At 53.7% G+C, this 23,249-nt stretch overlaps 1 protein-coding gene across 11 annotated transcripts in view; it reads left to right on the top strand.

The window, feature by feature from the left end:
• DNMT3A (DNA methyltransferase 3 alpha) overlaps positions 1-23,249 on the top strand; it is a 105,591-nt gene that overhangs the window by 9,063 nt on the left and 73,279 nt on the right. For 10 of the 11 annotated variants that reach the window (XR_006269524.1, XR_006269523.1, XM_043469184.1 and 7 more), the window contains exon 2: positions 17,614-17,867. Coding sequence is in view for 8 of the 11 variants with exons in the window: in XM_043469184.1 (XP_043325119.1) it covers positions 17,805-17,867 (63 nt within the window). In the remaining 3 variants the exon portion in view is untranslated. Of the gene's footprint in view, positions 1-17,256; positions 17,282-17,613; positions 17,868-23,249 lie in introns of those variants that run through there. The other variant, XM_043469181.1, reaches the window with a different exon arrangement.

Consider the following 23,249-nt stretch of genomic DNA (forward strand, 5'->3'; position numbering starts at 1 on the left):
AGGAGCATCTGCCTCTTACTGGCATTGCTTGAATCTAATGAAATATTGTGTGACGATGCCAGCACTGCGCCCGGTGCATAGTAGGTACTCAGGTGGTGTGCATTCCTTTTCTCTTAATTGGGTCATGACGGGTGCATCTGGGGACTGGGCGAGATGACCCCTTTGAAGGCCCTCTTGTCTTCCAAGACCCCACACGTGTTGTCTGTCATCCTCATCACCCCTGAGGGGTTGCATGGCCTCTGTCTCCTCCTCTGTAAAGCCCAGATTTGGCTGGTTGATCTCCAGCCCTGGGCATCTCATCTCTGGGCCTTTAATTTTGATGTACTTCGGTCAGTTTCTTGAGACTCCATGCCCACCAGGAACCAAGCAGGTTCCTCAAGCCCCGGGCCCTCTCCCTTCCTGCCCTCTGCTCTCTTTGGGTCCAGAGCAGGCAGTGGCCTCTGCTCTGGTTGCTGGGCCTGCTGGCAGGGCCAGCTCTGCCCCCTGGCCCACAGGCATGGGAGGGTCTAGACCGCAGCCGGGCCTGGCAGCTGGCGCACAGCAGTGCTCCCTAATGGTTTTATTACCAGCAACAATGTGGTGCTTGTTGCCATCCTCTCCCAGGCCTGTGGTTCCCAGCCCAACTAGCGGTGACCTGAGGGCCTGCCTGGTACTGGCAGCTCAGCTGGGAAGCCCAGTGGGGCAGGGCAGTCGCCTCTGCGCTTTCTCTGGTTAACACCCTCTGTGTAGCCTGGACTCTGAGATGGTACGGTGAGAGACCGGGGCCCCGACTCAACAGGCCTGGCAGCTCTTAAGTTTTCTCTCCAGAGGCTCCTTGTTTCAGATCCACAAATAACGTTTGTTTATTCATTTACTAAAGACCTACTATGTGTCAGGCACTGGCTACAAAAATATAAAGAGGACTGAGCCGGTCCTCAGGGTGTCCGCAGCGGAGGCGAGAGTCTGGCAAGGTGACCATTACGTCATAGGTGGGTGGAGAGAGCTCTGCGGCGTGTGCCCAGGGCATTCCATGAGCTCAGAGAAGGGACATCTCAGGCAAGTGGGGAGGGAAGATCCGAGAAGGGTTTCTTAAGGAGGTGAGGCTGGAGCCGAGTCTTGAAGGGTGGACAGCAGTTGGCCGAGTGGTCCAGGGCATTTTCTCCCCTGGTGCAGCAGGAGTGAAGGGTGATGGGAACCATGGGATGTGAGGCTGGGAGGGCCGAGCAGAGCTGGACAGAAGGCTGGGATGTTACCCATCAATAAGCATTGGGCTTGGAGTACCATGCTTGTATTTGTGTATCAGAAAGATGGTCCAGGGGCATCAGGGAGGAGAAATTCGGCAGCTGAGGCTGGGGACAGATTGACCAGGCAGAAGGCTGGTGCAGGAATCCAGGGGAGCAGCAGTACAGGCACGGAGGAGGAGGAGGAGGGCTGTTCTGTGAGGTATTTAGGTGGGAGTGGCTGGGCGATGGAGAGGGTGAGGGAGCTGCCTCAGCCAGCCTGGTGGGCAGGGGCGGGGGTGCCATCCATTCAGAGGATGCGGGTGGAGGGAGTCTAGGAGAGATCTAGGAGTGCTTCCCATGGGAGGCGGGGCTGGAGTTGGGACTTGAGGGCGGTGCTTAGGATTTATGCAGCTGGAGGCTGGGCTGAGCCTGGAAGGTGAGAGAGGCCTGGATGTGGGGGGGCCCAGGGAGGTGCAGTGTCCGGCTGATGCATTAGAAAGGCAGGTGCGTTTTTCTCCGTAACTGATAGCCATCCTTCTAGATTTTTGAGGATGCAAGTGACTTAACCAGGAGTTTGTACCACATGCACTGGGGATCCTGACGTTGGGGGCCTTGAGCTGGGGCTTCTGCTTCTCAGGAGCTCCCCCAAATGATGAGCTGCAAGGCCTAGACCCTGTTCTTCAACTCCCACTGCACGACCTGGAGGGAGTTGTCATCAGCCCCTGGAGTTGCAAAGTTGACATCCACCCTCCATTCAGAGGCAGGTCTGCCAAGGTAGGAGGGAAGAAGATGGTGTCTCTGCAGTGCTTGTAGTGTTTGTTTGCAGTGTCGGTTAGCACACAGAAAAGAAACAAAAACTGTTTCTCTAAAATAGAAATACGAGTCTTTTGTGTATCCTAGGAAGAGCTGTTTCTAAAGAGTTTCTAGAAAACGGCATGAGCCAGGTCAGCATCCCTGAACCTGGGCAGAGGCGGGAGGCGGCATGGCGTTGCGCCAGGGCCACCAGGCTCAGCTCTGGACAGGCGCTGGTTTCACCTCAGCCCTGCCAACTCCTAACCACGTCCCCCTCGGGTAGATCACTTAACTTCCCTTAGCCTCAGTTTTGCCTTCTGCAAAGTGGAGACCACCTCCCAGGCTTGTGTTGTTTGTTTCAAAAACCCTGCTTCTTGCACTCAACTTGCATGTTTTGTTTCATGTATCTTTTAAAAAAAATGCTCCTATAGTTGGCCTCGCAGGTGCATGAGGATCGCAGTTCAGCCGTGCCTGGCCCATGTCTGGTGCTCAGGAGGCACAACCCCTCTTCCCCTGTCTCACAGGCTGAGCCTCCTCTTGCTATTCGCCTCCCAAGAAGCCCAACCCCCAGTGGGTTTTGAGTTCCAGGTTCCTGGGAAGTTCCACTTAATCATGTTCCATTGACTCCCTTGTTCTGCAAACCTGGGTCACCCCAGTGTATCTGAAGAGCATCTGTTGAGCTCAGTGGGAATTAGGGGAGGGGGCTCAGCTCCTTTTCTCTTTTTAGTAGAGGGGAGGTGGAGGTCTGTGCAGAGTGGCTCCTGGTTGTGTGGAGAACAGAAAGCGAGGGTGGGAGAGGCTCTCACCCACTTGGGTCCTAGGTGGACCGTAGGCTGGGACCTTGCCCAGGACCTGGCTTCCTGTGCCTGGAAAAGGGCTGCAGGACCCTGGTCCATCTCTCTGGGAGATGAGTTCGGGATGACCTTGGCCTGAACAGTGAGGCCAGCTTCCCAGGAAGCGGGCACACGTGGTGGCCATTGGGCACACGTGGTGGCCTGTAACATGCAGCCACGCCCACGGGGAGAGTTTTGAAGCATCTGTGCCTTGCAGAGGAGGCTCTGGCGGGGGTGGGGGAAGGTGGGTTCTCAGCAGGGGCTCCTGTGGTGGTGACGTTGGCAAGAAGGCCAATCAGGCTGTCTCTGCCTGGGGGTGGGGTGGGTGGGGACCACTGACAATTCGAGGGTGGAAACCAGAGTTTCTCTGGTTAGTACAGACCTGCTCTTTCTTCCCTGTCACAGGGGGAGCGGGGTTTGTGTGGACCGAGGGTGTGGTGGTGTCATCACATGAAATGTAGAGCATAATTAATCTAGCATACCCTTAATGGTATGCATAATTGTGCTGCCTGGTAATTAGGTGTAAATGGTAAGCAGTTCACATAAATGTTTTTGTAATTGGTATTAATTTTGCAGAGGCAAACTAAGTTTATGTGGTTTCCCCCTTCTTGCTCTGTTAGTTTTCTAGCACAGGCAATTCCTAGCTCTTGGAGGAATTCTATTGCAAATGTTTGTTTATAGGGCCATGTTTTGTATTTTCTCTCAGAACAATGTTATGAATGGTTATGAGGTTCCCAAGCTGGTTTCCAAATGCCTCTTTGGCCCGCACTTTAGGTGAAATGTGTGATGCATGTGTGGGGAGGCCTCGCCGGGAATCCTCCTGCTCCAGGTTCCCGGAGCCTCTGTGTGTGTGTGTGTGTGTGTGTGTGTGTGCGCTCACAAGCATGCATACGTGTCTTTCTGCATGTGTCTGTGTGTGAGTCTGTGTCTCAGTGTGTGCCTGTGACACCTCAGGTGACGGTGGCAGGTTAAGGGTGCTGGAAAAGATGTTATTTATTCTGGTTGCAAAGGCCTTTGCACTGGGGGATTAGGGGAAGCCTTGCAGCATTAGCCGGGAGAGAGCACTCTGGGTCAGGCCACAGCAGCTGTGTAGGAGCCATTCTTGGGCGTGGTGTGAAGTAGGAGTCTAGGTTTCCTAAGGACACTTCACTGGCTTTACCCCCTAATTAATAACATGGATTTTTTTTAATGAATATTTATTAAGTGCCTACCATGCTCCAGGTATCATGTTGAACATTCGATTCAGATTCTCTCATATCTTAAAACAGAATCAGGAGGCAGGGACTCTTATTCACCCATTGTGCAGGTTGGTAAAGTGAGGCCCGCGTCTGAGTGGCAGAGGTTTGAGGTGGGTTCTGGCTGAGCCCTCGTAGGGCTGAGCTGCACCAGGGGTGGCTGTGCCGCCCGGAATCCTGGGCTCTTCGTCCTTACCTTGGCTCTCCACCCCTGCCCCTCTACAAGTGGTTTGGTCTGGGTTGGGGCAGAGGGTAGGAGAAAGGAAACAAGGGTGCAATGGGTGGTTCTGGCAGTCGCGGACTCTCTTTCCCGCCTTCCCTAGGTGGGAAGGGGCCGTGCCCCAGCAGCGGCTCCCAGACCCTGAAGGCCCTCTGGGGGACCTCCTGGTTTGGGCCTGGGAGGAGATGGTCTGCTGGCTGGCCTGGGAGGAGTGTGACAAAGTGCGGGCGGGCAAGCATCCATCACATGGGTGGTGTGGGGAGAGAATGGTCACAGGCAAGCTGGGGACCAGCCTCCAAGGGCCTGAGTACAGGGAGGCCAGCTCCCCCTACTTCCCATGGTTCACAGACACGCTGACCCAGGTGCCTCCCGACCCTGTGTGCCCTGGACATCTGGGGGCTGGTGGGGCCACGCTGATCCAGGTGCCTCCCGACCCCATATGCCCTGAGCATCTTGGGGCTGGTGGGGCCCGTAAACCCCACAGGAGGCATATGCCCTGGCCTAGGGCAGGTGGAGCGGGGGCCTTCTCGGCACAGTGCCTTGGGGAGCTCTGCCAAGCGACCCCTAGAGTGGAGGTTGCGGGGGTTCACTCTAGGCACCGCAGCACTGTGCTGGATGTTGCAGCTGCCTAGGAGTGATTTCACACAGTCCTCTCGGCCTCAAGGGTCCCCCGGACCAGGGAGGATGGGAGGGGTGGGTGGCGGAAGCGCAAGGTGCAGGGCAGGACTCTGACCTCATGTGTTTAGGAAAACATGCACATCCGTCCGCACGTGAGACGCTAAATGACCACACAGCAAACTGATTAAAGACCCCTGGGTGGATGGTCGAGGAGAGGCTATAGGGGGTGGAGGTGCTGAGGGATGGAGGAGAAGGGGCCTGGGGGGACTCTCTGGGAGGAGCCCACCCCCCCACCCCCGGAGGAGAGAACGATGTGAGTGTTGACACAAGTGTGTGGGAACAGGGGATGTGAGCCCGGGGCCTGGAATGATGGAGTCCGCTAGGCGAGGTGGGGGCCAGGTTAGAGCGATAGGCTGAGGTCAAACTTGGCGAGCCAGCAGTGTAGACCAGACCCGAGTTTAGATTTTACGGTATGTGAAAATCACTGGCATCAGAGGGTTTTTTAAAAATAACAGCTTTGTCAGGATATAATTCACATACCATATAGTTCACCCTTTTAAAGTGTATGATTCGATGGTTTTTAGTACATTCACAGAGTTGGGCAACCATCACCACAATCAATTTCAGAACGTTTTCATCAGGCATCATAGGTTTTGATTGAGGAAGCCATGTGTGGAGAATCTTTGCTGAGAGGCTGGGGTGGGAGGGAGAGCGATGGCAGTCGGCGTTCCAAGATAACTGCCAAGGTCTAGACCTGTGGTTCCCGGGGGCCGGGAGGGCAGAGATGGGGATAGGGGCCTGAGGGTCAGGTGCCTGGTGCAGTGTGGGGCTGGAAGGAGGAGGCAGGATCTCAGTTCTCCCTGGGGCGGGTTTTGGGTTTTGACAGCTAAGGGTAAGGTGCTGCCACTTCCACACAGAGGAAACCAGAGGAAACATGAAGCCTCTGGTTCGTGAAGAGTAGGATCTTAGGTAACTGCAAGAGATCCAGGTGGGGGTGTCCAGAGAATAAAGATGTAGGCCTTGCAGTAGGAGGTCTGCGCTCACTGAAGACCTTAGTGGAGGAGAATTTCAAGTACAGCTGGAGCCGAGTGTGACCTGAGGGGGTGCCCGCTGTGCAGTAGTGGGAACAAGACCCCAGCCAGCTCAGGAGACGGAGCGGAGGGCCTGAGGGCCAAGAGCATAGAGCCAAGTGGGGAGAGAGAGCCGGAGAGTCCCCTTGCTTGTGAACCTGCAGCAGCAGAGGTCTCCTGTTCACCCAGGGCCCAGCCCGGCAATGACACTCAGTAAGTGATTGCTGAGTGAGTGCTTGAAGCCGAGAATGACTAGCTGGCAAGGAGGCTGAATTGAGCTCAAAGATGCCAAGGATAGAAAAAAGGCCCTTTGAGGCCGTGGGTGACTATATCTGTCAGGGTCAATTCAGGAGACAGAAACCACATAGTGATTTGAACAGGAAAGGTTTAATATAAAGACTTATTAACCATAACGGGATTGGTTATCGAAAGATTGACCAGTAAGAAGTAAAGAGAACTGCAAAGGACACAGAAGTAGCATTTATGAGAACAGCCACTACACCTAAGGCAGCCACACAGTGCCCAAGGTAGAGGCCCCCAGGGTTGAAATCCTGACCGTGATGGAAAGGGCATGGCCTTGGCTCCCCGGATGACAGAAAAGTCATGTGATGCCATGTTGGCACTGCTCGCTAGAGATTTGTGCTGCCTGTACCCCCTCGCCCACCCCCCACCCCACCCCACCCCCACCCCCCGTTCCTAGAACTCAGTGGAAATCCATCCTTTTGGGTCCCAAGGAAAGTTGTTCATGAGGAATTATCTTGCTGGAGGCACAGTGCTGCTAAACTACCCCAAAGGAGAACTGAGTGAAGCTGCTGGCTGTTCTTGACTGTGAAGCACTGCTACAGCCAAGCGCTGGAGAAGCGCCCTGGCTGCTGGAGCCGGGCACCGGAGAAGCTGTGATGGGACAGGACTGGGCACCAGGGAGGGCACGGGGCAATAGGATCTGGCTGCAGAAGTTGTATACAGTGCAGGAATCCTCCAAGAGAGCACTCTGGCTCTAGGAGGGAAAGCACCTTCTCCTTCAGTGTCTGTGCAGTGCCCTCTACTGAGGGGGTTTGATGTCAGGCCAGCTAGCAGAGGGGACATATTTAAAGGGCCTTGCTGCATCTTCACAGAGCAGGCAGTGAAGGGTGAATCAAGTCGCTGGCACAGTCTGCTACTTCCGCTGCACAGCTTCCAGTGGCTTCCTTTTTACAGCCACGTGACTCCCCTACAACAACAGAATAGTTGTATTTCTACCTGTCAAAGCAGCTCTCCTTCTTCCTGTTCTCACCTTGTCTTCCAAATGGGGAGTCCCAGCCCTAATTGTCTCAATCACTGTCCACATGAATAATGCCTCATATTCAATTGCAGTCTTCCTGAATGTTCTGTTACCTAAAGACTAGACTGTAATTCGCAACTGAATTAACTAAATAAACTAAGTTAACTTCCAGCAACTTGTTTATAAAATAATGAGAAGATGGCGGGAAAAGAAGAAAATAGTTAACCATGTACAAATAAACACATGTCTCTATCAAGTAAATGGAAAATATGCAAAACTGCTAGAGTTCTCATTTCTGTATTTGTTCACAAGACCACGTTTGCTATCTGGCTTCCTTCTCCCATTTCTCATCGTTTAAGTTCTCTGCACTCTGCTGGGACCTCAGCAGGGCCAGCTTTTACCTGGTGGAGTGACCCAAAACCCTTGATTCTCGAAGGATCTGAATCCGTAGTTTTTCGTTAACCCTTACTTTTGGTTATGGAACTAAGGTACCTGAGAGAATCCGCTAGTTCCAGAGATTATCTTCCTGGCTTGTATGGTGTCCAGCAACCCGATTTCTCCTTGGTAACTGGGATTAGTCACTCCAGCTCATGAAGTAACTCCTTTTTGTCTGTTGATTCAGCAGCATAAGCGGCTCCCCAAAAAGTCAATGACTCGTGTTACAATGCAATCATTATTGCAGTATCCTCTTGGTGGGGGACAACACTCAGGGCCCCTAGACCCTTTCAGAGATACGGGGGTCAAGTGGGGGCCAGATGCAAGGATCACGGGGAGAGTAAGTGAAGAGCCTCTGGAGCTGGCAGTTGTGAACTCTTCTATAGAGAAGGCTAAAAAAGTGGAAAATCACACAGGTGTGGACTGTTGGTCATTTAGGGTGGGGAGGGGCGGGGACAGAATCAGATCCAGGCTTGTGGCTTTCCAGACAGCAGGCCCAATCAGGGCCTCATGGGAGCTTTCAGCCTGGACCCTGTGGCCTGCCTCCCAGACGCGGGACGCCCATCAACTCCCAGACGTGTGGCCCATCGCGGCACATACATCCCCAACCTCCTGAGACAGGATTCCTCCTGAGTCACTGTGTTCGGAAATGCGTGCTTCTGTATGGAACTCTGTATCGGCTCATTTTGGCTCCTAAGAACAACTTCAGCTCCTTACCAGTGTCTATTTTGAGTAAAAACCATTTTTTCCCCCTCTTTGCTTTTGGGGCTGTGTCATGGTAACCATAAAGTATGAGCCGAGGACTCTGATTCAACTCATCTCTGCCCATGTGGCCACCATAATGGCAGCACTGGGTGTGATTATAAATGCTCATGCTGGTGGTGCCCCAGCCTCGAGGGTGGTGTGACAGCCACAAGTCATCTTGCTGTGACTCCAGAGGCAGATGGGCTTTGAAGTGGGGGACAGCATGGCAGGATTGTTGGCCTGTCGCCAGTGGCTTTTGGTGTTCTATGGGCAGTTGGTGGTTTGGGTGGGAAGGACGTTTCTGGAAGTCAGAATGATGGTATGATGACAATCCTCTCCCTCGTATTGAGCGAGAATGAGCAATCAGAAAGTGGCACTGGGGCCTCCCCCGCCCCCTTATCTAGCCCCAGTCTTGTGACCAAGAGAGGCTGTGGCGGGGAGGGGGAAGACGTGGCAGATAAACATCTCCGTCTGGGAGGCCATGCTGCCTCCCTTTAGCTTTCTGCTGCCCCCAGCTTACCAAGTTTATCACCACCCTGGCAGATGATTGGGTGGTGTGGGGTACACGATACTCTTCTGTCTTCTGTCACCCACAGGACACGTTTGCACCTCCTCCTAAGCTCAAGTGGGAAATTCAGCCTTGAGCCTGTTATCTGCAGGCTCAAGGGGCACAGACAGCTCAGCTGGGGGCCGTGCTACACACATTCGTCACCATGTTTGCAAGGACTCCTGAGTTAGATGAACCTGGATTCAGAATCCTGCCCGGGGACTTTCTCCCTGAAGTACTCTGGAGAGGAAATTAACCTCTCCAGGTCTCAGCTTATCCTTCTGTAAAATGGGAATAGTAGTAGAAACAACTTCATAGACTTCATAGGATGGTTCTGAGGATGAGATGGAGGCAGTGCGTGTCCCTTAGCACAGTGCCCGACACAGTAGGTGCTCAGTAAATAGAGGGATAAATACATGAGCGAATGGCTCCCGCATTGGGCAGGGCACTGAGTTGCATGATTAGAAGGTCGCATTGCCTGTTACCACCCCTTCCCCTGCCCTCACTGCCGACCAACCTCACCAGGAAAGAGAGATGACCTGGACAAGTTGTTTTCTGATTAGTTCCTGCCCAAAGTTAAAATGTGGCTCAGTAGTAAAGAATCCACCTGCCAGTTCAGGAGACCAGGATTCGATCCCTGGGATGGGAAGATCCCCTGAAGAAGGGAAAGGCTACCCACTCCACTATTCTGACCTGGAGAATTCCATGTACTGTATAGCCCATGGGGTCGCAAAGAGTCAGACACGACTGAGCGACTTTCACTTTCACTAAGTTAAAACATGGCTCAGTGGTAAAGAATCCACCTGCCAATGCAGGACTCCAGGGTTCAATCCCTGGGTCGGGAAGATCCCCTGGAAGAGGAAATGGCAACCCACTCCAATATTCTTGCCTGGAAAATCCCCTGGACAGAGAAGCCTGGTGGGCTACCTACAGTCTGTGGGGTCGCAAAAGAGTTACTAAGCGACAAAAGTTAACATGTCTGCAGTGGTCACTTGCTAATTGTAAGAGATTCTGATTGAATGAAAAACTGGGGGCCTCAGAGGGTGACAAGCCTGGATCTGTATTGATATCTGGCTCCCCCTACCACCCACGTACTGTGTGACCTCGGCAGCTTTGCTAACCTCTCCTACCTCATTCTTCTCATCTAGGAAATGGGGATAAAAATAGTCTCCACTTCAGAGGGTTGGAGTGAGGTATAAAGATGAACAGGATGTTGAAACTGTAAAGCTCTTTCCACAGGGCCTAGCGCGTTGTAAGAATCGTAATCAGTATGAACTCCTGTCTAAGTGAAGGACACTCACAGGCACTCCAGGGATGTCAACAAAGGAGAGAAAACTGTGGGCTTGGTTAGTCAGGGACCAATAATTGTTAAAATTGATTGAGTATTTTCTTTGTGTCAGGCACTGTGGTTAGCTTTTTTTTTTTAAGTAATAATTTTAATGTTATTTTGTCCATTCTTTTTTTTTTTTTTTGCCATACCACCCAGCTTGCTGGATCTTAGTTCCCCCACCAAGGAATGGAACTTGGACCGCCTGTAGTGGCAGTGTAGAGTCCTAACCACTGGATATCAGGGAATTCCCTGTTACCATTTTTAATGCATCTCATTTTAATTCTCACAACAGGCCTGGGAAGTGGCAAGTGTCATTTTCCGCATTTTACAGCTGAGAAAACTGAGGCACAGGTATGCCTCAAGTTGCAAAGTTGTTGCTAGTTAAGCCAGAATTTGAACCCACACAGTCAGGCCTTCCAGGTAAGACTTCAGGAGGTTGAGATTAGCGTATGAGTCAGCATATGACTGTCAGCCACAGGCACAGACTCACTCACACCTAAGTAGGGAAAGTCTCACATTACTCAGGGGAGGTTCAGAGATGACCAGCCTTCAGGTGCAGCTGGATTCAGGGGCCCCCAGACAGTGACTTCAGTGTTCCAGCCCTCTATCTCCATCCCTCAGGCAGACTTTCTCCAACACAACCAGCAGCCCCTGACTCACATCCTATCATTGTTAGCATCTTTCCACTGCAGCAAAACGCTCCTGGAGGGCCTCTGGTTGGCCCCGCCTGGTCACATGCTCACTCTGTGACTGGGGTTGGGGGTGGGGTCGGTGCAAACACCACAAAACCCCCTGGGAAGGAGAGGAAAGGAACTAGATAGACCCAAACCAGCGAAGTCCACTACAAAAAGAGCAGACTACCAGCTTGAGGGGTGAAGAAGGAACCCGGTGCCAAGATGGTTAGATATTTGCCCGCAATTCAAATACAGGATTCGAGATGCAGCAGGATAGTCTATCCTTATGGTGATCATGTTAGGATCATTTCTGATGGAGAATTTGGGTTTGTGGGCTGTTATGGTTTTGTTTCTGGAAGAGGATAATTCCGTGCTGGCCCTTGCTGAGGTGAGAGTTGGTTGACGGTCTAGTTGGTTCTGGTTGGAGAAGGCCTGGAGGCGAGGCTTTTGGGTGCATGACCCAGGGTGCTGATGGTATTGGGGTTGGTGAAGAGGGTAGGAATAATACTGGGGACAGTGTGGTGGTGGAGGTGGGAGCTGAACAGCAGGAGGGTGTGGGCAGGAGATGGTTGAGTTGTGGGTCTTGGGTCTGAGATGGACTGATGAGCAAGCGGCATCATGGTTAGGAATGTGGGCAGCCATGGCACGTGGAGATGCAGTTTGGGAGGAATGTAAGGGAAGTGAACCGTGCCACGCATGGGCAGGACTTGGTGGAAATGATGTGCTGGGAGAATTAAACATTTCGTGAGGGGCGTGGTGGTGGGGGGGCAAGGAGGAAGGTACCACTTTTAGAGCTGATGATGGAACTCTGTGTGGGTGTGAGGAGCTGATGATGGTTATTCCGTGGGATGTGATGGTTTCATAGAGTAATAGAGGTGGAAGGACTTAGCTGCACTCTTACGGAGGAGGATGGAGGCCAAGCCCACCCGATGGCTGCAGCTGGGATGTAAGCCCTCATTCCCAGACCCATTCTCTCTTTTCAAAAATTACTCTTTATTTCTTCACAGTGATACATGTGTATAATTTAAGAAGTCAGACAGGACTAACATCTTTCCACAAAAATGCACTTGTTCCTCGCCTACTTCCACCTTCTTCTTCTCAGAGGCAACCACTTTTAGCTGTTTCTTCTAGCAATTTTACAGCTCGTGGATCTGAGTAATGTGCGTATTTTTGACTCTTCCGTTGTAGACATTTTCCATTGATTTCCTATGTAGTAAATAAGAACTTAACTCTCTTATATGGCCAGCCATGGCTTTCTACCCTGCCATCCTCCTAAACAGCTCTCATGGTAGGCAGACTATTAATAGTACCTTACCAGTGTTCTTTCAAAAATGTCTTATGCACAAAATAATATATGTATATGTGTAGCTGGCAGGTTAATGGCCCCACAAAAATTCAGAGGATTAGGACGTGGCCAAATCCACATCTGAACCTCGTGTACATGTGTCATCTCATGTGGCAAAAGAGCCTTTGCAGAAGTGATTAAGTGAAGGATCTTGAGCTGAGGAGATTCATCCTGGATCACCTGGGTGGGCCCAGTGTCACCATCAGGGTCTTTGAACGTGAGAGAGGCAGAGGCAGGCAGGTCAGAGTAGTGAGATGGGATAAAGACCAGCCATCACTGACTTTGAGGATGGAAGGGGGCCAGGAGCCAAGGAATGTGAGCCGCCTCCCGAAGCTGAAAAAGTCAAGAAAATGGATTCTCCCCAGGGCCTCCAGGAAAGAATACTGCCTGCCAACACCTTGATTTCAGCCCAGTGACAAGAACCATTTTGGACTTTGTTTAGACTTCTGACTTCCAGAACTTCAGGAAACAAATTTGTGTTGTTTTAAGCCATTAACTTTCTGGTAATTTGTAACAGGAGCCATAGGAAATTAATACACCATGTAATATGTATATATCCACATGCATACATGCAAACATGCATTCATTTGTATGTTACATATATATATGCATATATGTATGTATACACACACACACACACACACACACACTTGTTAAATCAACTAATACAACTATTCACAGCTGAGCTTTTTACTGTACTACCATAGTTTCCTTTTTTCCTCCTGAAGTGACTAATTACCTTGCTTCTTTATGTGCCTTATTTTCTTTATACCTTTTGCCAGTACCTGCTGCACCTGCTAATAGCTATCTGTATGGCTTTCCACAAGGGCAGTCACAGCAAGTATTATGTTTCAGTTCCATTTTTTGAGTTATCTGTTCTCAGCACCTACGGCACAGCATAGCTGCTTTTCAGTGACTTCTTTCTGTGGTCTTCCTTGGCATTCCCGTCACCTTCTTTCTGGTTAGAATTCCTGTTTTCTGGAGCTCATGTCTTCTTGCTTGGTTTACTCCCCTGTTTGGAGCACATTGCCCACAACAGATCTCCATTTTTATCCAAATCCATTCAGCTCCTGAATCCAGACCCCGGAGTAAGAACAGCGAGTCACACCTGTAGTTCTGTCAGGTTAGAAAGACAGCCCCGGGGGTTGGGGGCATGGTGGTGACAGCACTCCAAGTTAGGAGGCTTCCCTCGGATATCTAGTGGTTCTTGGTTGTCCTTGCAGGATTAATAACAGGGCACTGAAATACAGATTAGAAGCTGGTTCACTTGCAGATCCACATTGGCTGATGTAAACAGGCCACTTGGAAACCATTTGGGTTCTGGTTGCTGGTATCTGTATTCTTAGACCTTTCTTCTTATACTGATAAGATTCTGCTGAAAAGAAGGTAAGGATCTGGCTGCTGGTATTCTAGGAACCCAATGAGCGACTAGCCTGAGGTATTCAACATCACCATTGAAAATAACCTTCATCTCCTTGGGTTTGTATTTTTGCATTTATTTGACAGCGCCAGGTCTTAGTTGCAGCACTTGGGATGTTTGATCTTTGTTGCTGCATGCAGGACGTTTAGTTGTAGCATGTGAACTCTTAGTTGCAGCTTGTGGGATCTACTTCCCTGACCAGGGATAGAACCCAGGCCCCCTGCATTGGGAGTCAGCCACCCGACCACCAGGGAAGTTGCCATCTCCTTGGTTTTGATTTATTATTCTTGCTCTCAGCTGTGCTGGATGACTCTGTGCAAAGACCCTCTGTTTGGTGTTCTCCAGAGAGAAAACCTTCAGACTTTATGGTGGAAGTGTATCTAGGTTTTAACTTCTTTGATTTGATCTTTTTCACACATACCTTCTCTTCGCCCCTGGTCCCATGGGTGATCCGTGGTGCTGTCATCCCAAGTGTCTTTAAAGGACTCTGTCATAAATCACTTGTCATGTACTGTCTGAAATTTGCCTGCTACAAGTCTGCTTTCCAGACCCCCACATTTTGTTGGTGGTGTTTCCTCTCTGTTCAGCCCAATCTTGTGAATTTGTGTCTTAAACAATCTTTCTCCCACGTTGGATTTAGAAGATTGCACATTTGGGCAGCTGGGTGTTTATATTCAGAATCCCAATCTTTTTCCATAACGGTTTTGTAACTGGAGCAGTGATGATAGTGACCATGTCAGTTGTGATACTAAGATACTTTCCTGTAGGATTCCTCAAAACAGTTGTTTAAAAGTTCTTGTAAACATTATTCATGGCCACTGTGGATGTTAGCAGTATAAAGGAGAAAATAAAAGCTGCCTATCATGGTAGTGGGCCTTCCCTGGTGGCTCAGTGGTAAAGAATCTGCCTGCCAATGCAGGAGATGCCAGTTCGATCCCTGGATTGGGAAGATCCCCTGGAGAAGGAAACAGCAACCCACTCCAGGATTCTTGCCTGGGAAATCACATAGATAGAAGAGCCTGTCAGGCCACAGTCCATGGGGTCCCAAAAGAGTCAGACACGACTTAGAGATTAAACAACAACGAATCTTGGTGGGAGGGTTCTTGGCAAGGGTCTCTGTTTGGTGGTGGTTTGGTGGTGCAGCCTTGGCACGGGTGAGGAGGGTGCTTTGGAGCCAGGAGCAGCAGGGCTGTCATGCCATGTTGGACACATGCTGCTACGTTGGGACCGTGGGCTCAGGAGCAGGTCTCTCCCCTCAGCAGGGCTGCTTGGGAGAAGAAGGAAGCATCTAAGGACAGGCGGGCAGCACTGTGTCTGGGCCTGGACCTTGGCTGCCCCAGTGGGCCCCAGAGCTCTGCAGTGCATGGCCTGCCCGGCCCTGTGCTGGGTGATTTTCGATGATGCTGGCTGACTTGGAGGGACACTTACTGACAAGGCTGTTCCATCGAGTTACACAAAGGAGCCAAAAGGCTGACCCAGGTCAGCTGTGTTTGCTGTGTGGACAGAGTGTGCAGCTCAGGCGGGTGAGCAGGGGAGGGTGAGGGGGATGAGCATTTCCTTTCCGGGGTGTCTGCCCTCGGGGTCAACACCCTGTGATGTTCTGCTTTTTCCCTCCTGCTTCCTTCCTCTTGTCACCAGTGCTTTTTCTTACAGAAACCCCTGGACATTTCTAGCCCTCAGGGCAGCATTGAAACAAATTTCCTGGAGAGGGTTCTCTGTCCCTAAAGTACTTGGTGCCTGGCTCTGCATGGACTCCATGCTAGGCCCTCAGGGCTCCTGGAGATGCCCGGGCCACCCCCACCCCCACCATCTGCTCCCACCCTTTGCCCTCGGGGCCTCCAGCAGCGTGGCAGGGCAGGACAGGGCTGGAAGACCTGGTTCTTGAAGATCAACCCAACGCTTCCATTTTACAGATGAGGAAACTGAGGGCCCGAGGAGCCCGAGTCAGGATTAGAGCCACCTCTGCTGACTCTGGGATCAGTGTTCTTCTTCCCAATCAGACTCTGCCTCTCTCTCGGCTTCCACCTCCTTTTCGAAGCTTTTGATGTGATGGGTGACTGGGGGATGTTTGTGCTAACAAACAAGGAGTGGGTTTGAGGAGGACTTGCTGGCTAATGATGGACGGAAGCTCTGTGGAGTTCTGGGTCGGATTGGTGTCTGATGGGTTCCTGGGGTTGTCTCTGAGGGGTGGTATAAGCTGGGGGGAATGGAGCTTTATAGAGATGCCCTGAGAGCTCTGGAGTTGGTGATCTGGGTTCAAGCCTCTGCTCTGACTCTGGAATACAGATAAGCCCTAGCCTTCTGCAACCTTAGATTCTACAGTAGATGGTAGTGATACTCCTATAGACGGTAGTAACCACTTGTGGAGATGGTAATAATAATACTCGTGGCTGCCCGAAGAGGAAGGCCCATTCTGGGCTTCGCACAGCGTGGGACACATGGACCTGCTCTTGCTTCTGCACCGGCTATGCCAGCAGCTAATGGCACACATGTTCTTCAGCCCAGGCGTCCGTGGTCCACCTGCGGCTTCCTTAGGGCTCCCCTTGGTGGGGGGGTGTGGGCGCACCTTCAGCCCATCCAGGCTCTAACTTACGGGGGCCCCTCCTGTCCTGGCCCTAAGGAGGCCCTTCCTAGCGCCAGCTTCCCCTCCACACCACCCCGGCCCCCCAACGCCCATCCCTGGGGAGGGGCTGCACCCGTGGGAGACCCAAGCCTGCGCCTTCTCCGGTTCCTGGTTTTCCAGGGAGCCTTGGCTGGAGGGGGATGGGAGAAGAAGCCCAGGAGGGAGGGGGAGTGGGGGAAACAGAACCGGGAACTGGAAGGGGAAGGGTGTGGGTGGGCCTCGATCCAGCTTGCCTCCCACTTTCCTCCTCCTGCCAGTCCCCTCCCTGTCCTGGCTGGCGCACTGGAGGCAGGGGCTTGGCCCAGGAGAACTCAGTGTCTCCTCCGAGTGAAGGGGGGTGGGCGGGTGAAGCCACAGCACCCCCACCCCCAGCTGAGGCCTGTGGTGGGGGTGGGGCCCAGGCTTTGTTAGTTCGCTGGCTTGAGGCCCACACCTGAAGCAGGGAGACTGAAAAGCCCCTAAAATTCAGCCTTGTGCCTTCGCAGGGCCCCTTGGAGCCCACCAGTTTCTGAGGGCAGATGGGGCTGGTTCACGGGTGGAGGGGCAGAGCGGCCTGGCCTCCTCCCTCGGCGTGGCTGCGGCCACAGCCTCTCCCGCCCACAGGGCGTCCCCACGACAGCTCTGCAGACCTAGGCCTTCAGCCTGGCCGCAGCCCCCGAGTTCAACCTCAGCTTTCTCCGGGCCCAGGCGCCCGTCCCGAAGTGAGGTGACATTCATTTCACTACATCCTGTGACTGCCGCTCACTTCCTCCACGTGGTGGGAGCGGTGTGGGGGTGGGGGTGCGGGGAGGACAGATCAGAGGAAAATGTAGCCGGGCTGGGGACCTCTGGGATTTCCCAGGGGGTGGTTGGGGGTGGGAGGGAGGCTGCGGGAAGCTTTCAAAGGAAAGAACAGACGTGAATGAAGACACGGGAGGAGGCGGGAGGCAGCTGTGAGTCCCACTGTGCCACAGCCGCGCGGAAGCCCCGGGGGAGACTGTCGTCCCCTCGCCGCCTCGGAGGCAGGTGGCGGGCCCCCGAGGGAAGCCAGGCAGGGCCCCGCTGCCAACTCGGCGGCCTCGATTTCCCCTGGTCCCTAGGGTGCCGGGTCCAGCCTGGGAAGAAGAGTCAGGTTGGAGGGGCAGGCCTCACAGGCTGGGGGGTCGGGGGGGGCCCTGAAGCTGATGGGCTGGCCCTGGGAGGGACTCGGGTCAGGTGGGAGGGTCTGGGTTGGGGGGGGCGGTGCCTGCCCTGCTGACCCCTCTTCTCTTCTCTTCTTCCACAGGTGGAGTCACTGGAAGCCCAACCCCACCGGCAGCTGAGGCCGCAGTTCCCCAGGGTTTCCGCTCCGCACCTGGATCTATGTCTAAGTTGTAACTCTTGCTTACCAAGACCACGATAATTCCTTCCCCAAAGCCCAGCAGCCCCCCAGCCCCGTGCAGCCCCAGCCTGCCTCCCACCGCCCAGCTGCCCGCGATGCCCGCCAGCGGCCCCGGGGACACCAGCGGCTCCGCTCTGGAGCGGGAGGAGGAGCGCAAGGTGAGCAGCTGGCTGTGCAGGGATGAGGGGGAGTGCTGAGCGCTGGACCGCATTGCTCGTCTCCACATGGGGCTGTAGGGAGGAAGGAGTCTCCTTCTTTTGTGATAAGCAAACTGAGGTGTGAAGAGGTTAAATACTGGAGATCAGGCTCCAGGAGCTGGTCTCTAAGCCCACACCCCCACCCCTCCGCGGTGTTTGAGCTGAACTTCAGAGCCCAGGTCTGTGTGATTGTTAGGGGTCGGCCTGGCAGGGGCCCCAAACCTGGCTTCCTTTCTGAATCGGCCTCTTAACTAGCTGTGTGTCCTTAGGTCTGAGTCATTTTACCTAGTTTAGTGGCCTCTGTTTGCCTGAGGGGTTAGTAGCTTTGGGGAGGCCAAAGACAAGTTCAAGGAGCTCTGTAGATGGGAGGCCTGGTGAGGACTCCCGCTGCCACACAGACAGCCCGGCTCACTGTGGGGTGTGGGGTGCGGTGAGCTCAGGGTGGCACCAGCCACGGTGGAGACACTGGTTTCCCGCCCCCACCCCACCCCGGCTCTGAGCAAGCGTCACTTCTGGCTCTAGAGCCAGTGACATCCTTGTTTTTAGGGCCCCAAGAGGGGTAACCTCTTTGCCCTTCTGCTGAACTCTAGGATGGGCCCAAGTCACTTAGAGGAGATCCCTGCAGACTAGTGGGAGTCCCTACTGGGTCCTGACTGGCTACCTGAGGACCTCACCAAGCCATGTCCACCTGTTGGCAGAACCACTAGAATCCCCAGGGATGGCAGGCCCTGCCTCCACCCTGGCAGGGAAGCATGCCAGCCACGGCCTTCCTGGGGCGTCCCATCTGGCAGGCCCGGGCTGGTCCCCGCAGTGTCCTCTGCCTGCTCTCCTTTTCCTGAGCGGGTTTGAGGGGTGGTGATGCTAGGTGGTAGCTGGGAGTAGCAGGGCGTGCTCACGGGGCACAGTTGGTCTTTCTGGAACCAGGGGGACACCTGACACCAGGCGTGGGACCCCTGAGCCCTCTGAGGAGCGGCAGCTCTGGGGACAGCGATCAGCCGCAGTTCCGAGACCCCGCTCCCTGCCTACTTTCCCCACCGTGTGTGCTCGGCCTCTTCTGAGGCTTGCTCATTCTTAGAGTCAGTTTCTGTTTTCTGGGTAATTTCCATCCATTTGGTCCTTGAGGACAGCCCTTGAAACAAGTGGGGCAAGGACAGATGGCCCTGGTTTGTAGACGAGGAAGCTGGGCCCAGCTAATCAGTGGTGAGTCCAGACGAGAGCCCAGTCTCCTGCCCCACCTGTGTGGGTCCTGGTATGGACACACACACACATACATGTGCATGCATGAAGCCCAGAAACCTGCCTTCCCAGCCGGGAACCCAGTAGAGTGCCTTAGGGTGGGTGAGAGGCCATGTATGCCCCCAAGCTGGGGACAAAGTACATGCTGCAGACCACCTGCTGGGGCTCCTAGGGGCTGCAGGTCAGTCCCTTTCTTTCTGATCCCATGGGCTTTCTGGGCTCCTCCCACCCAGGACTCGGACCGTATCAGACCCATACCCTGCCGTCAAAGAGCCAAGGCCACCTGAGGCCACCTGTGCTCTTGACCCGCAGCTGTGGCCATGACTAATTCCCTTCCCTCCTTGGGCCAGGCTTTGCTCCTCCATTGACCTTGACCCCCTCCCCTGGCCCGGTGTCCTGGCTGGTGCTGACACTGCTCTGCGTCCATGCACCTGCAGTTGGTGGTCAGCTGCGCCCCCACAGATGAAGGCTAGGGGGCAGACAGGCCACATTCCTCTCATTACTGGCCAGGGCTTCCCCGGGCAGCAGAGCCCCCAGGGAGAGCAGCAGATGGGCTCACTATCATGACAGTTCAGGACAGAGAAAAAGCACTGGCCAGAGAGTCCCAAGTCCCGGGCCCCAGGCCTGCGGATGTCATTTCCTGGAGATGTGACTTTCAGGCCCTCTGGGCTTGCATTTGCTCAGCTGTAAAATGGGGATAGTAACTCTCACTGTGCCTGTTTCATAGGGTGGTTGTGGAAGTCAGATGAGGTCACGGGCATGGAGTGCCCTGCAAACAGCAAAGTCTGGTCCAATTATGAGGGATTACGATTGCTATTATTATCTACCCATAGTAACTGCTCTGGCTCAAGAGGCAACAAACACACAGGCCCAGCGCCTGGTGCTGATAGAAGGAGCTGATAGACGGGGGCTGGGGCATGGCGGGCGCTCCTCCCCGGTGTGCATGCTGGCTCACCTGGCACGTCTCCCTGGCACCTCAGGGCTGGCTTTCGCGGCTCCAGGAGCCGCCCTGGGAGGGCGGGCAGAGATCCTGACAGCCACCTACGGCAGCCCATGAAAGCCAGGCCTGGGGCAGGGGTGCCGCGTGGCTGCAGAGGGGAAGATGGGTTTGGGCCAGAGCCCAAGGAACCTGGCAGAGTTTCCAGGGGCGCCTGGCACAAAGGAGCTGCTTGGTGAGCCAGAGGGCAGGGGTGTGGCTGCCCACTGGCCCCTTCACCGCCTGGCCCCACGTGCCCTTCCCGCCTCCCCCTCCTTCCCCAGCAGCCACGCCTCCCTGTACCTTTCACTGCGGTACTTCCTGGAGCCACCAGGCCTTTGTTTATGCTGCTTCCTCTGCCTGGTGTGCCCTTTCCCTGAGCTTCTCTCCTCCTTTTTGATCAAAGCCCTGGCTTCAGTCCGCCTTGAAATACAGAGAGAATCAGCGGTTCTCACACTGTGGTCTATAAACCAGTGATATCAGCAATACCTGGAAGTGTTAGATATGCAAATATTCAGGCCCCACCCCAGACCTGCTGAATCAGAAGCTCTGGGGAGAACCCAGCGATCCTTGTTTTAACCAGCCCTCTAGGGGACTTGAGAAGTACCGGTGTGGATCATATCCCGCCTTGCCGCTGCCCCTGGAGGGCAGGACCCCAATACTGTCATTGGGGTGGATTCTCAAGGCCTGACTAGCTCAGAGCAGATGCTCAGAAAATACCTTATGGATAGGACAGAGAGGAGAATGAGAGTGGATGAGACTCCTTCACTGGAGAGCAATCCCAGAGCCCGGATCAAGCAGGCAGGGTGCAGTACTGTGGTCAGTAGGCTGAGAGAGCAGAGAGGTCTGTGTTATTTGGTGTCCTTCTGGCTCCTGCCCAGCATCCCTTCTCCCTGCAGCCTCCCTCACCTTACCATCCGTCTGCTGGGCAGGGACGGGGCTGCTTGGGGAGACTGGGAGGAGGCAGGCTTGGAAGGAGTGCTGAGCCCTGGGGCTCTGGCCAGGAAGGGTCAGCTGGGTAAATGTGGCCACAGAGAAGGGAGGGGGAGCTGGCCTTGTGGGAGGTGGGCTGGGAGGTAAACTGCAGGAAGGCCAGGAACCTGGGTCCTGGCTCAGGGGGAATCTTGGAGATGGGGTTCTAGGTCTCGCGTGGAGGAGAGAGGTGGGGCAGAGGAACAGGGCAGGGGACCAAGAGCGTTCCAAGCCTCGGGGTTGGAAGGGCCTCCTTGGATCCCCAAATGTGAATCAGTGCCTCACGAGGAGTCTAGGCCCCAGGCTGGGCCCCTCATCTTCCTGCTCCCCTTCTCCTTTGGCCTTGGAAACCTAACAGATGCATTGAGTGCTGACTGTCTGCCAGGTGCTCTCTTAAGCTCTGCGCTTGCCTTCTTACAACTGCTCCCTAAGATAGACTCTGTTATTTCCATCACTATCTTATTAAAGACTAAACTGATGCTCAGAGAGGTCAGGTCACTTGTCTAAGTCCATAGAGCTAGCAAGTGGTGGTGCTGGGATTATAACCCAGGCTTCTGGGCCTTTCAGGCTGCATCCCATGTGAAGGGGGAACAGAGTGGATGTTGCCTCCCCGCTGTGATGTTCCGTGGTCCTAGCCACGTTTCTTCTGCTGCAAGTTAAAGAATGTTTATTTAGACTAAAAGTCGGGACGGTCAGAGAACGCTTTTCTCTGCATAGCTGTGCTCTTGCCCTGGGGTGGATGTTGGGGGCACTCATCCCTAGCAGGAGCTCACGTGTGCAGACTAGTATGCACGACTGTGTACATGTGCACATGTGTGCACGTGCACACGCACACACGCACCCAATACATGCTCTTCTGTGTGAAGACACTGCTGTGTACATGTTGCTTCTTTCCCTTCTGCCTTCCCTCTTTTCTTTCTCTTCAAACTTAGGTTTTTTTTCCAGTACCTGGCACATAGTAGGGCTCCCCGAGTCTGTTGGGTGAACTGGATAGACCTCCCTGGAGGACCTAGCAAAGGGAAGGGGATGGGAAGATACAAGGATGGGTGAGCCATGCCAGCCCTCGGAGGCTAGCGGCTCCTCCTTGGACCCTCTCCTGCTGGGTTGGAGAAGCACCAGTGGTGGTGGTGGTGGGGAGATATGTATTTGTGCTGGGGAGCACAGCAGGTGTGCCCGTGTATGCGTGTATGTGTGTGTTTACATACATGTGTATATATACACACATGTGGCCAGCACCATGAAGGGAGCTTCTCCCTCCTCACCTAAGTCCAACCCAGAGGCCTGGCAAGCACTGACTTCCTGAGCTCTGGCTTGTGAGCTTGAGGGGCGTCCTTGGGTGGGGTTCCCCTGGCTCCAGGCTCAGCTGTTCTTGCTGGTCCACAGGTCTGGTGTCCGCCCCCAGGCATGCCTTCCCTTTCTTGCACTTAAATCGCACATGGTCACTCAGGGCCGGCTCTTTGCTTTATAATTGTCACCATAGGGGCCGCTGAAATAGCCTTCCCTCTTACACATTTAAACAGTTCCAGAAAAGGCAGAAATACCCTTATCTCTTCAGGAACACAGCTAATAATAATGGTCCATGGACAATAAAAAATATCCACTTTTAGCTCAGTGGAGTCGATTAGGTGCTCAGGCATGGAGAGCAGATGAGTGATGTAAATAGGCGCCCCCCCCACCCCCCCACAGCCCCAGAGCTGACCGGGACCTCCATTGTAGGGTTCAGGCTCTCTCAACTTCTCGAAGTTAGCGGCTATGACTTGTCGCGTTTAACTTTGCAGTCAATTCAGTCTTGAGTGGGGATCAGCTGGACTCTGGAGACAGGCCTGTGTTTGAATGTGGACTCAGCTACATGACTGCTGAGCATCGAAATGAGAGGTTTCTAGGAGACAGTGTGTGTGAGCGGTTAACACAGGGCCCTGGCAGAGATTGAGTCTTATCATTTATTTTGGGTAGTTAACTAGCTGTCTGTCTACCTACCTTCTTAGCTTTCTCTCCCCATTTGCCTGTCTTGCTGCCTACCGCCCTATCTGCACATTGGTGCCCAAGATCTACTGTATCCCCAAGGACTGAGGGCCTGGGAGAAGAATGGGGATGATGCAGATGAGGGTGTGAATGGTGTGGGTTTAAGCACCCTGAGAGCCCCTGGCCCTTTCTCCTGT

This window comes from Cervus canadensis, chromosome 5 (assembly GCF_019320065.1).
Source record: "Cervus canadensis isolate Bull #8, Minnesota chromosome 5, ASM1932006v1, whole genome shotgun sequence".
Taxonomy (NCBI): Eukaryota; Metazoa; Chordata; class Mammalia; order Artiodactyla; family Cervidae; genus Cervus; species Cervus canadensis.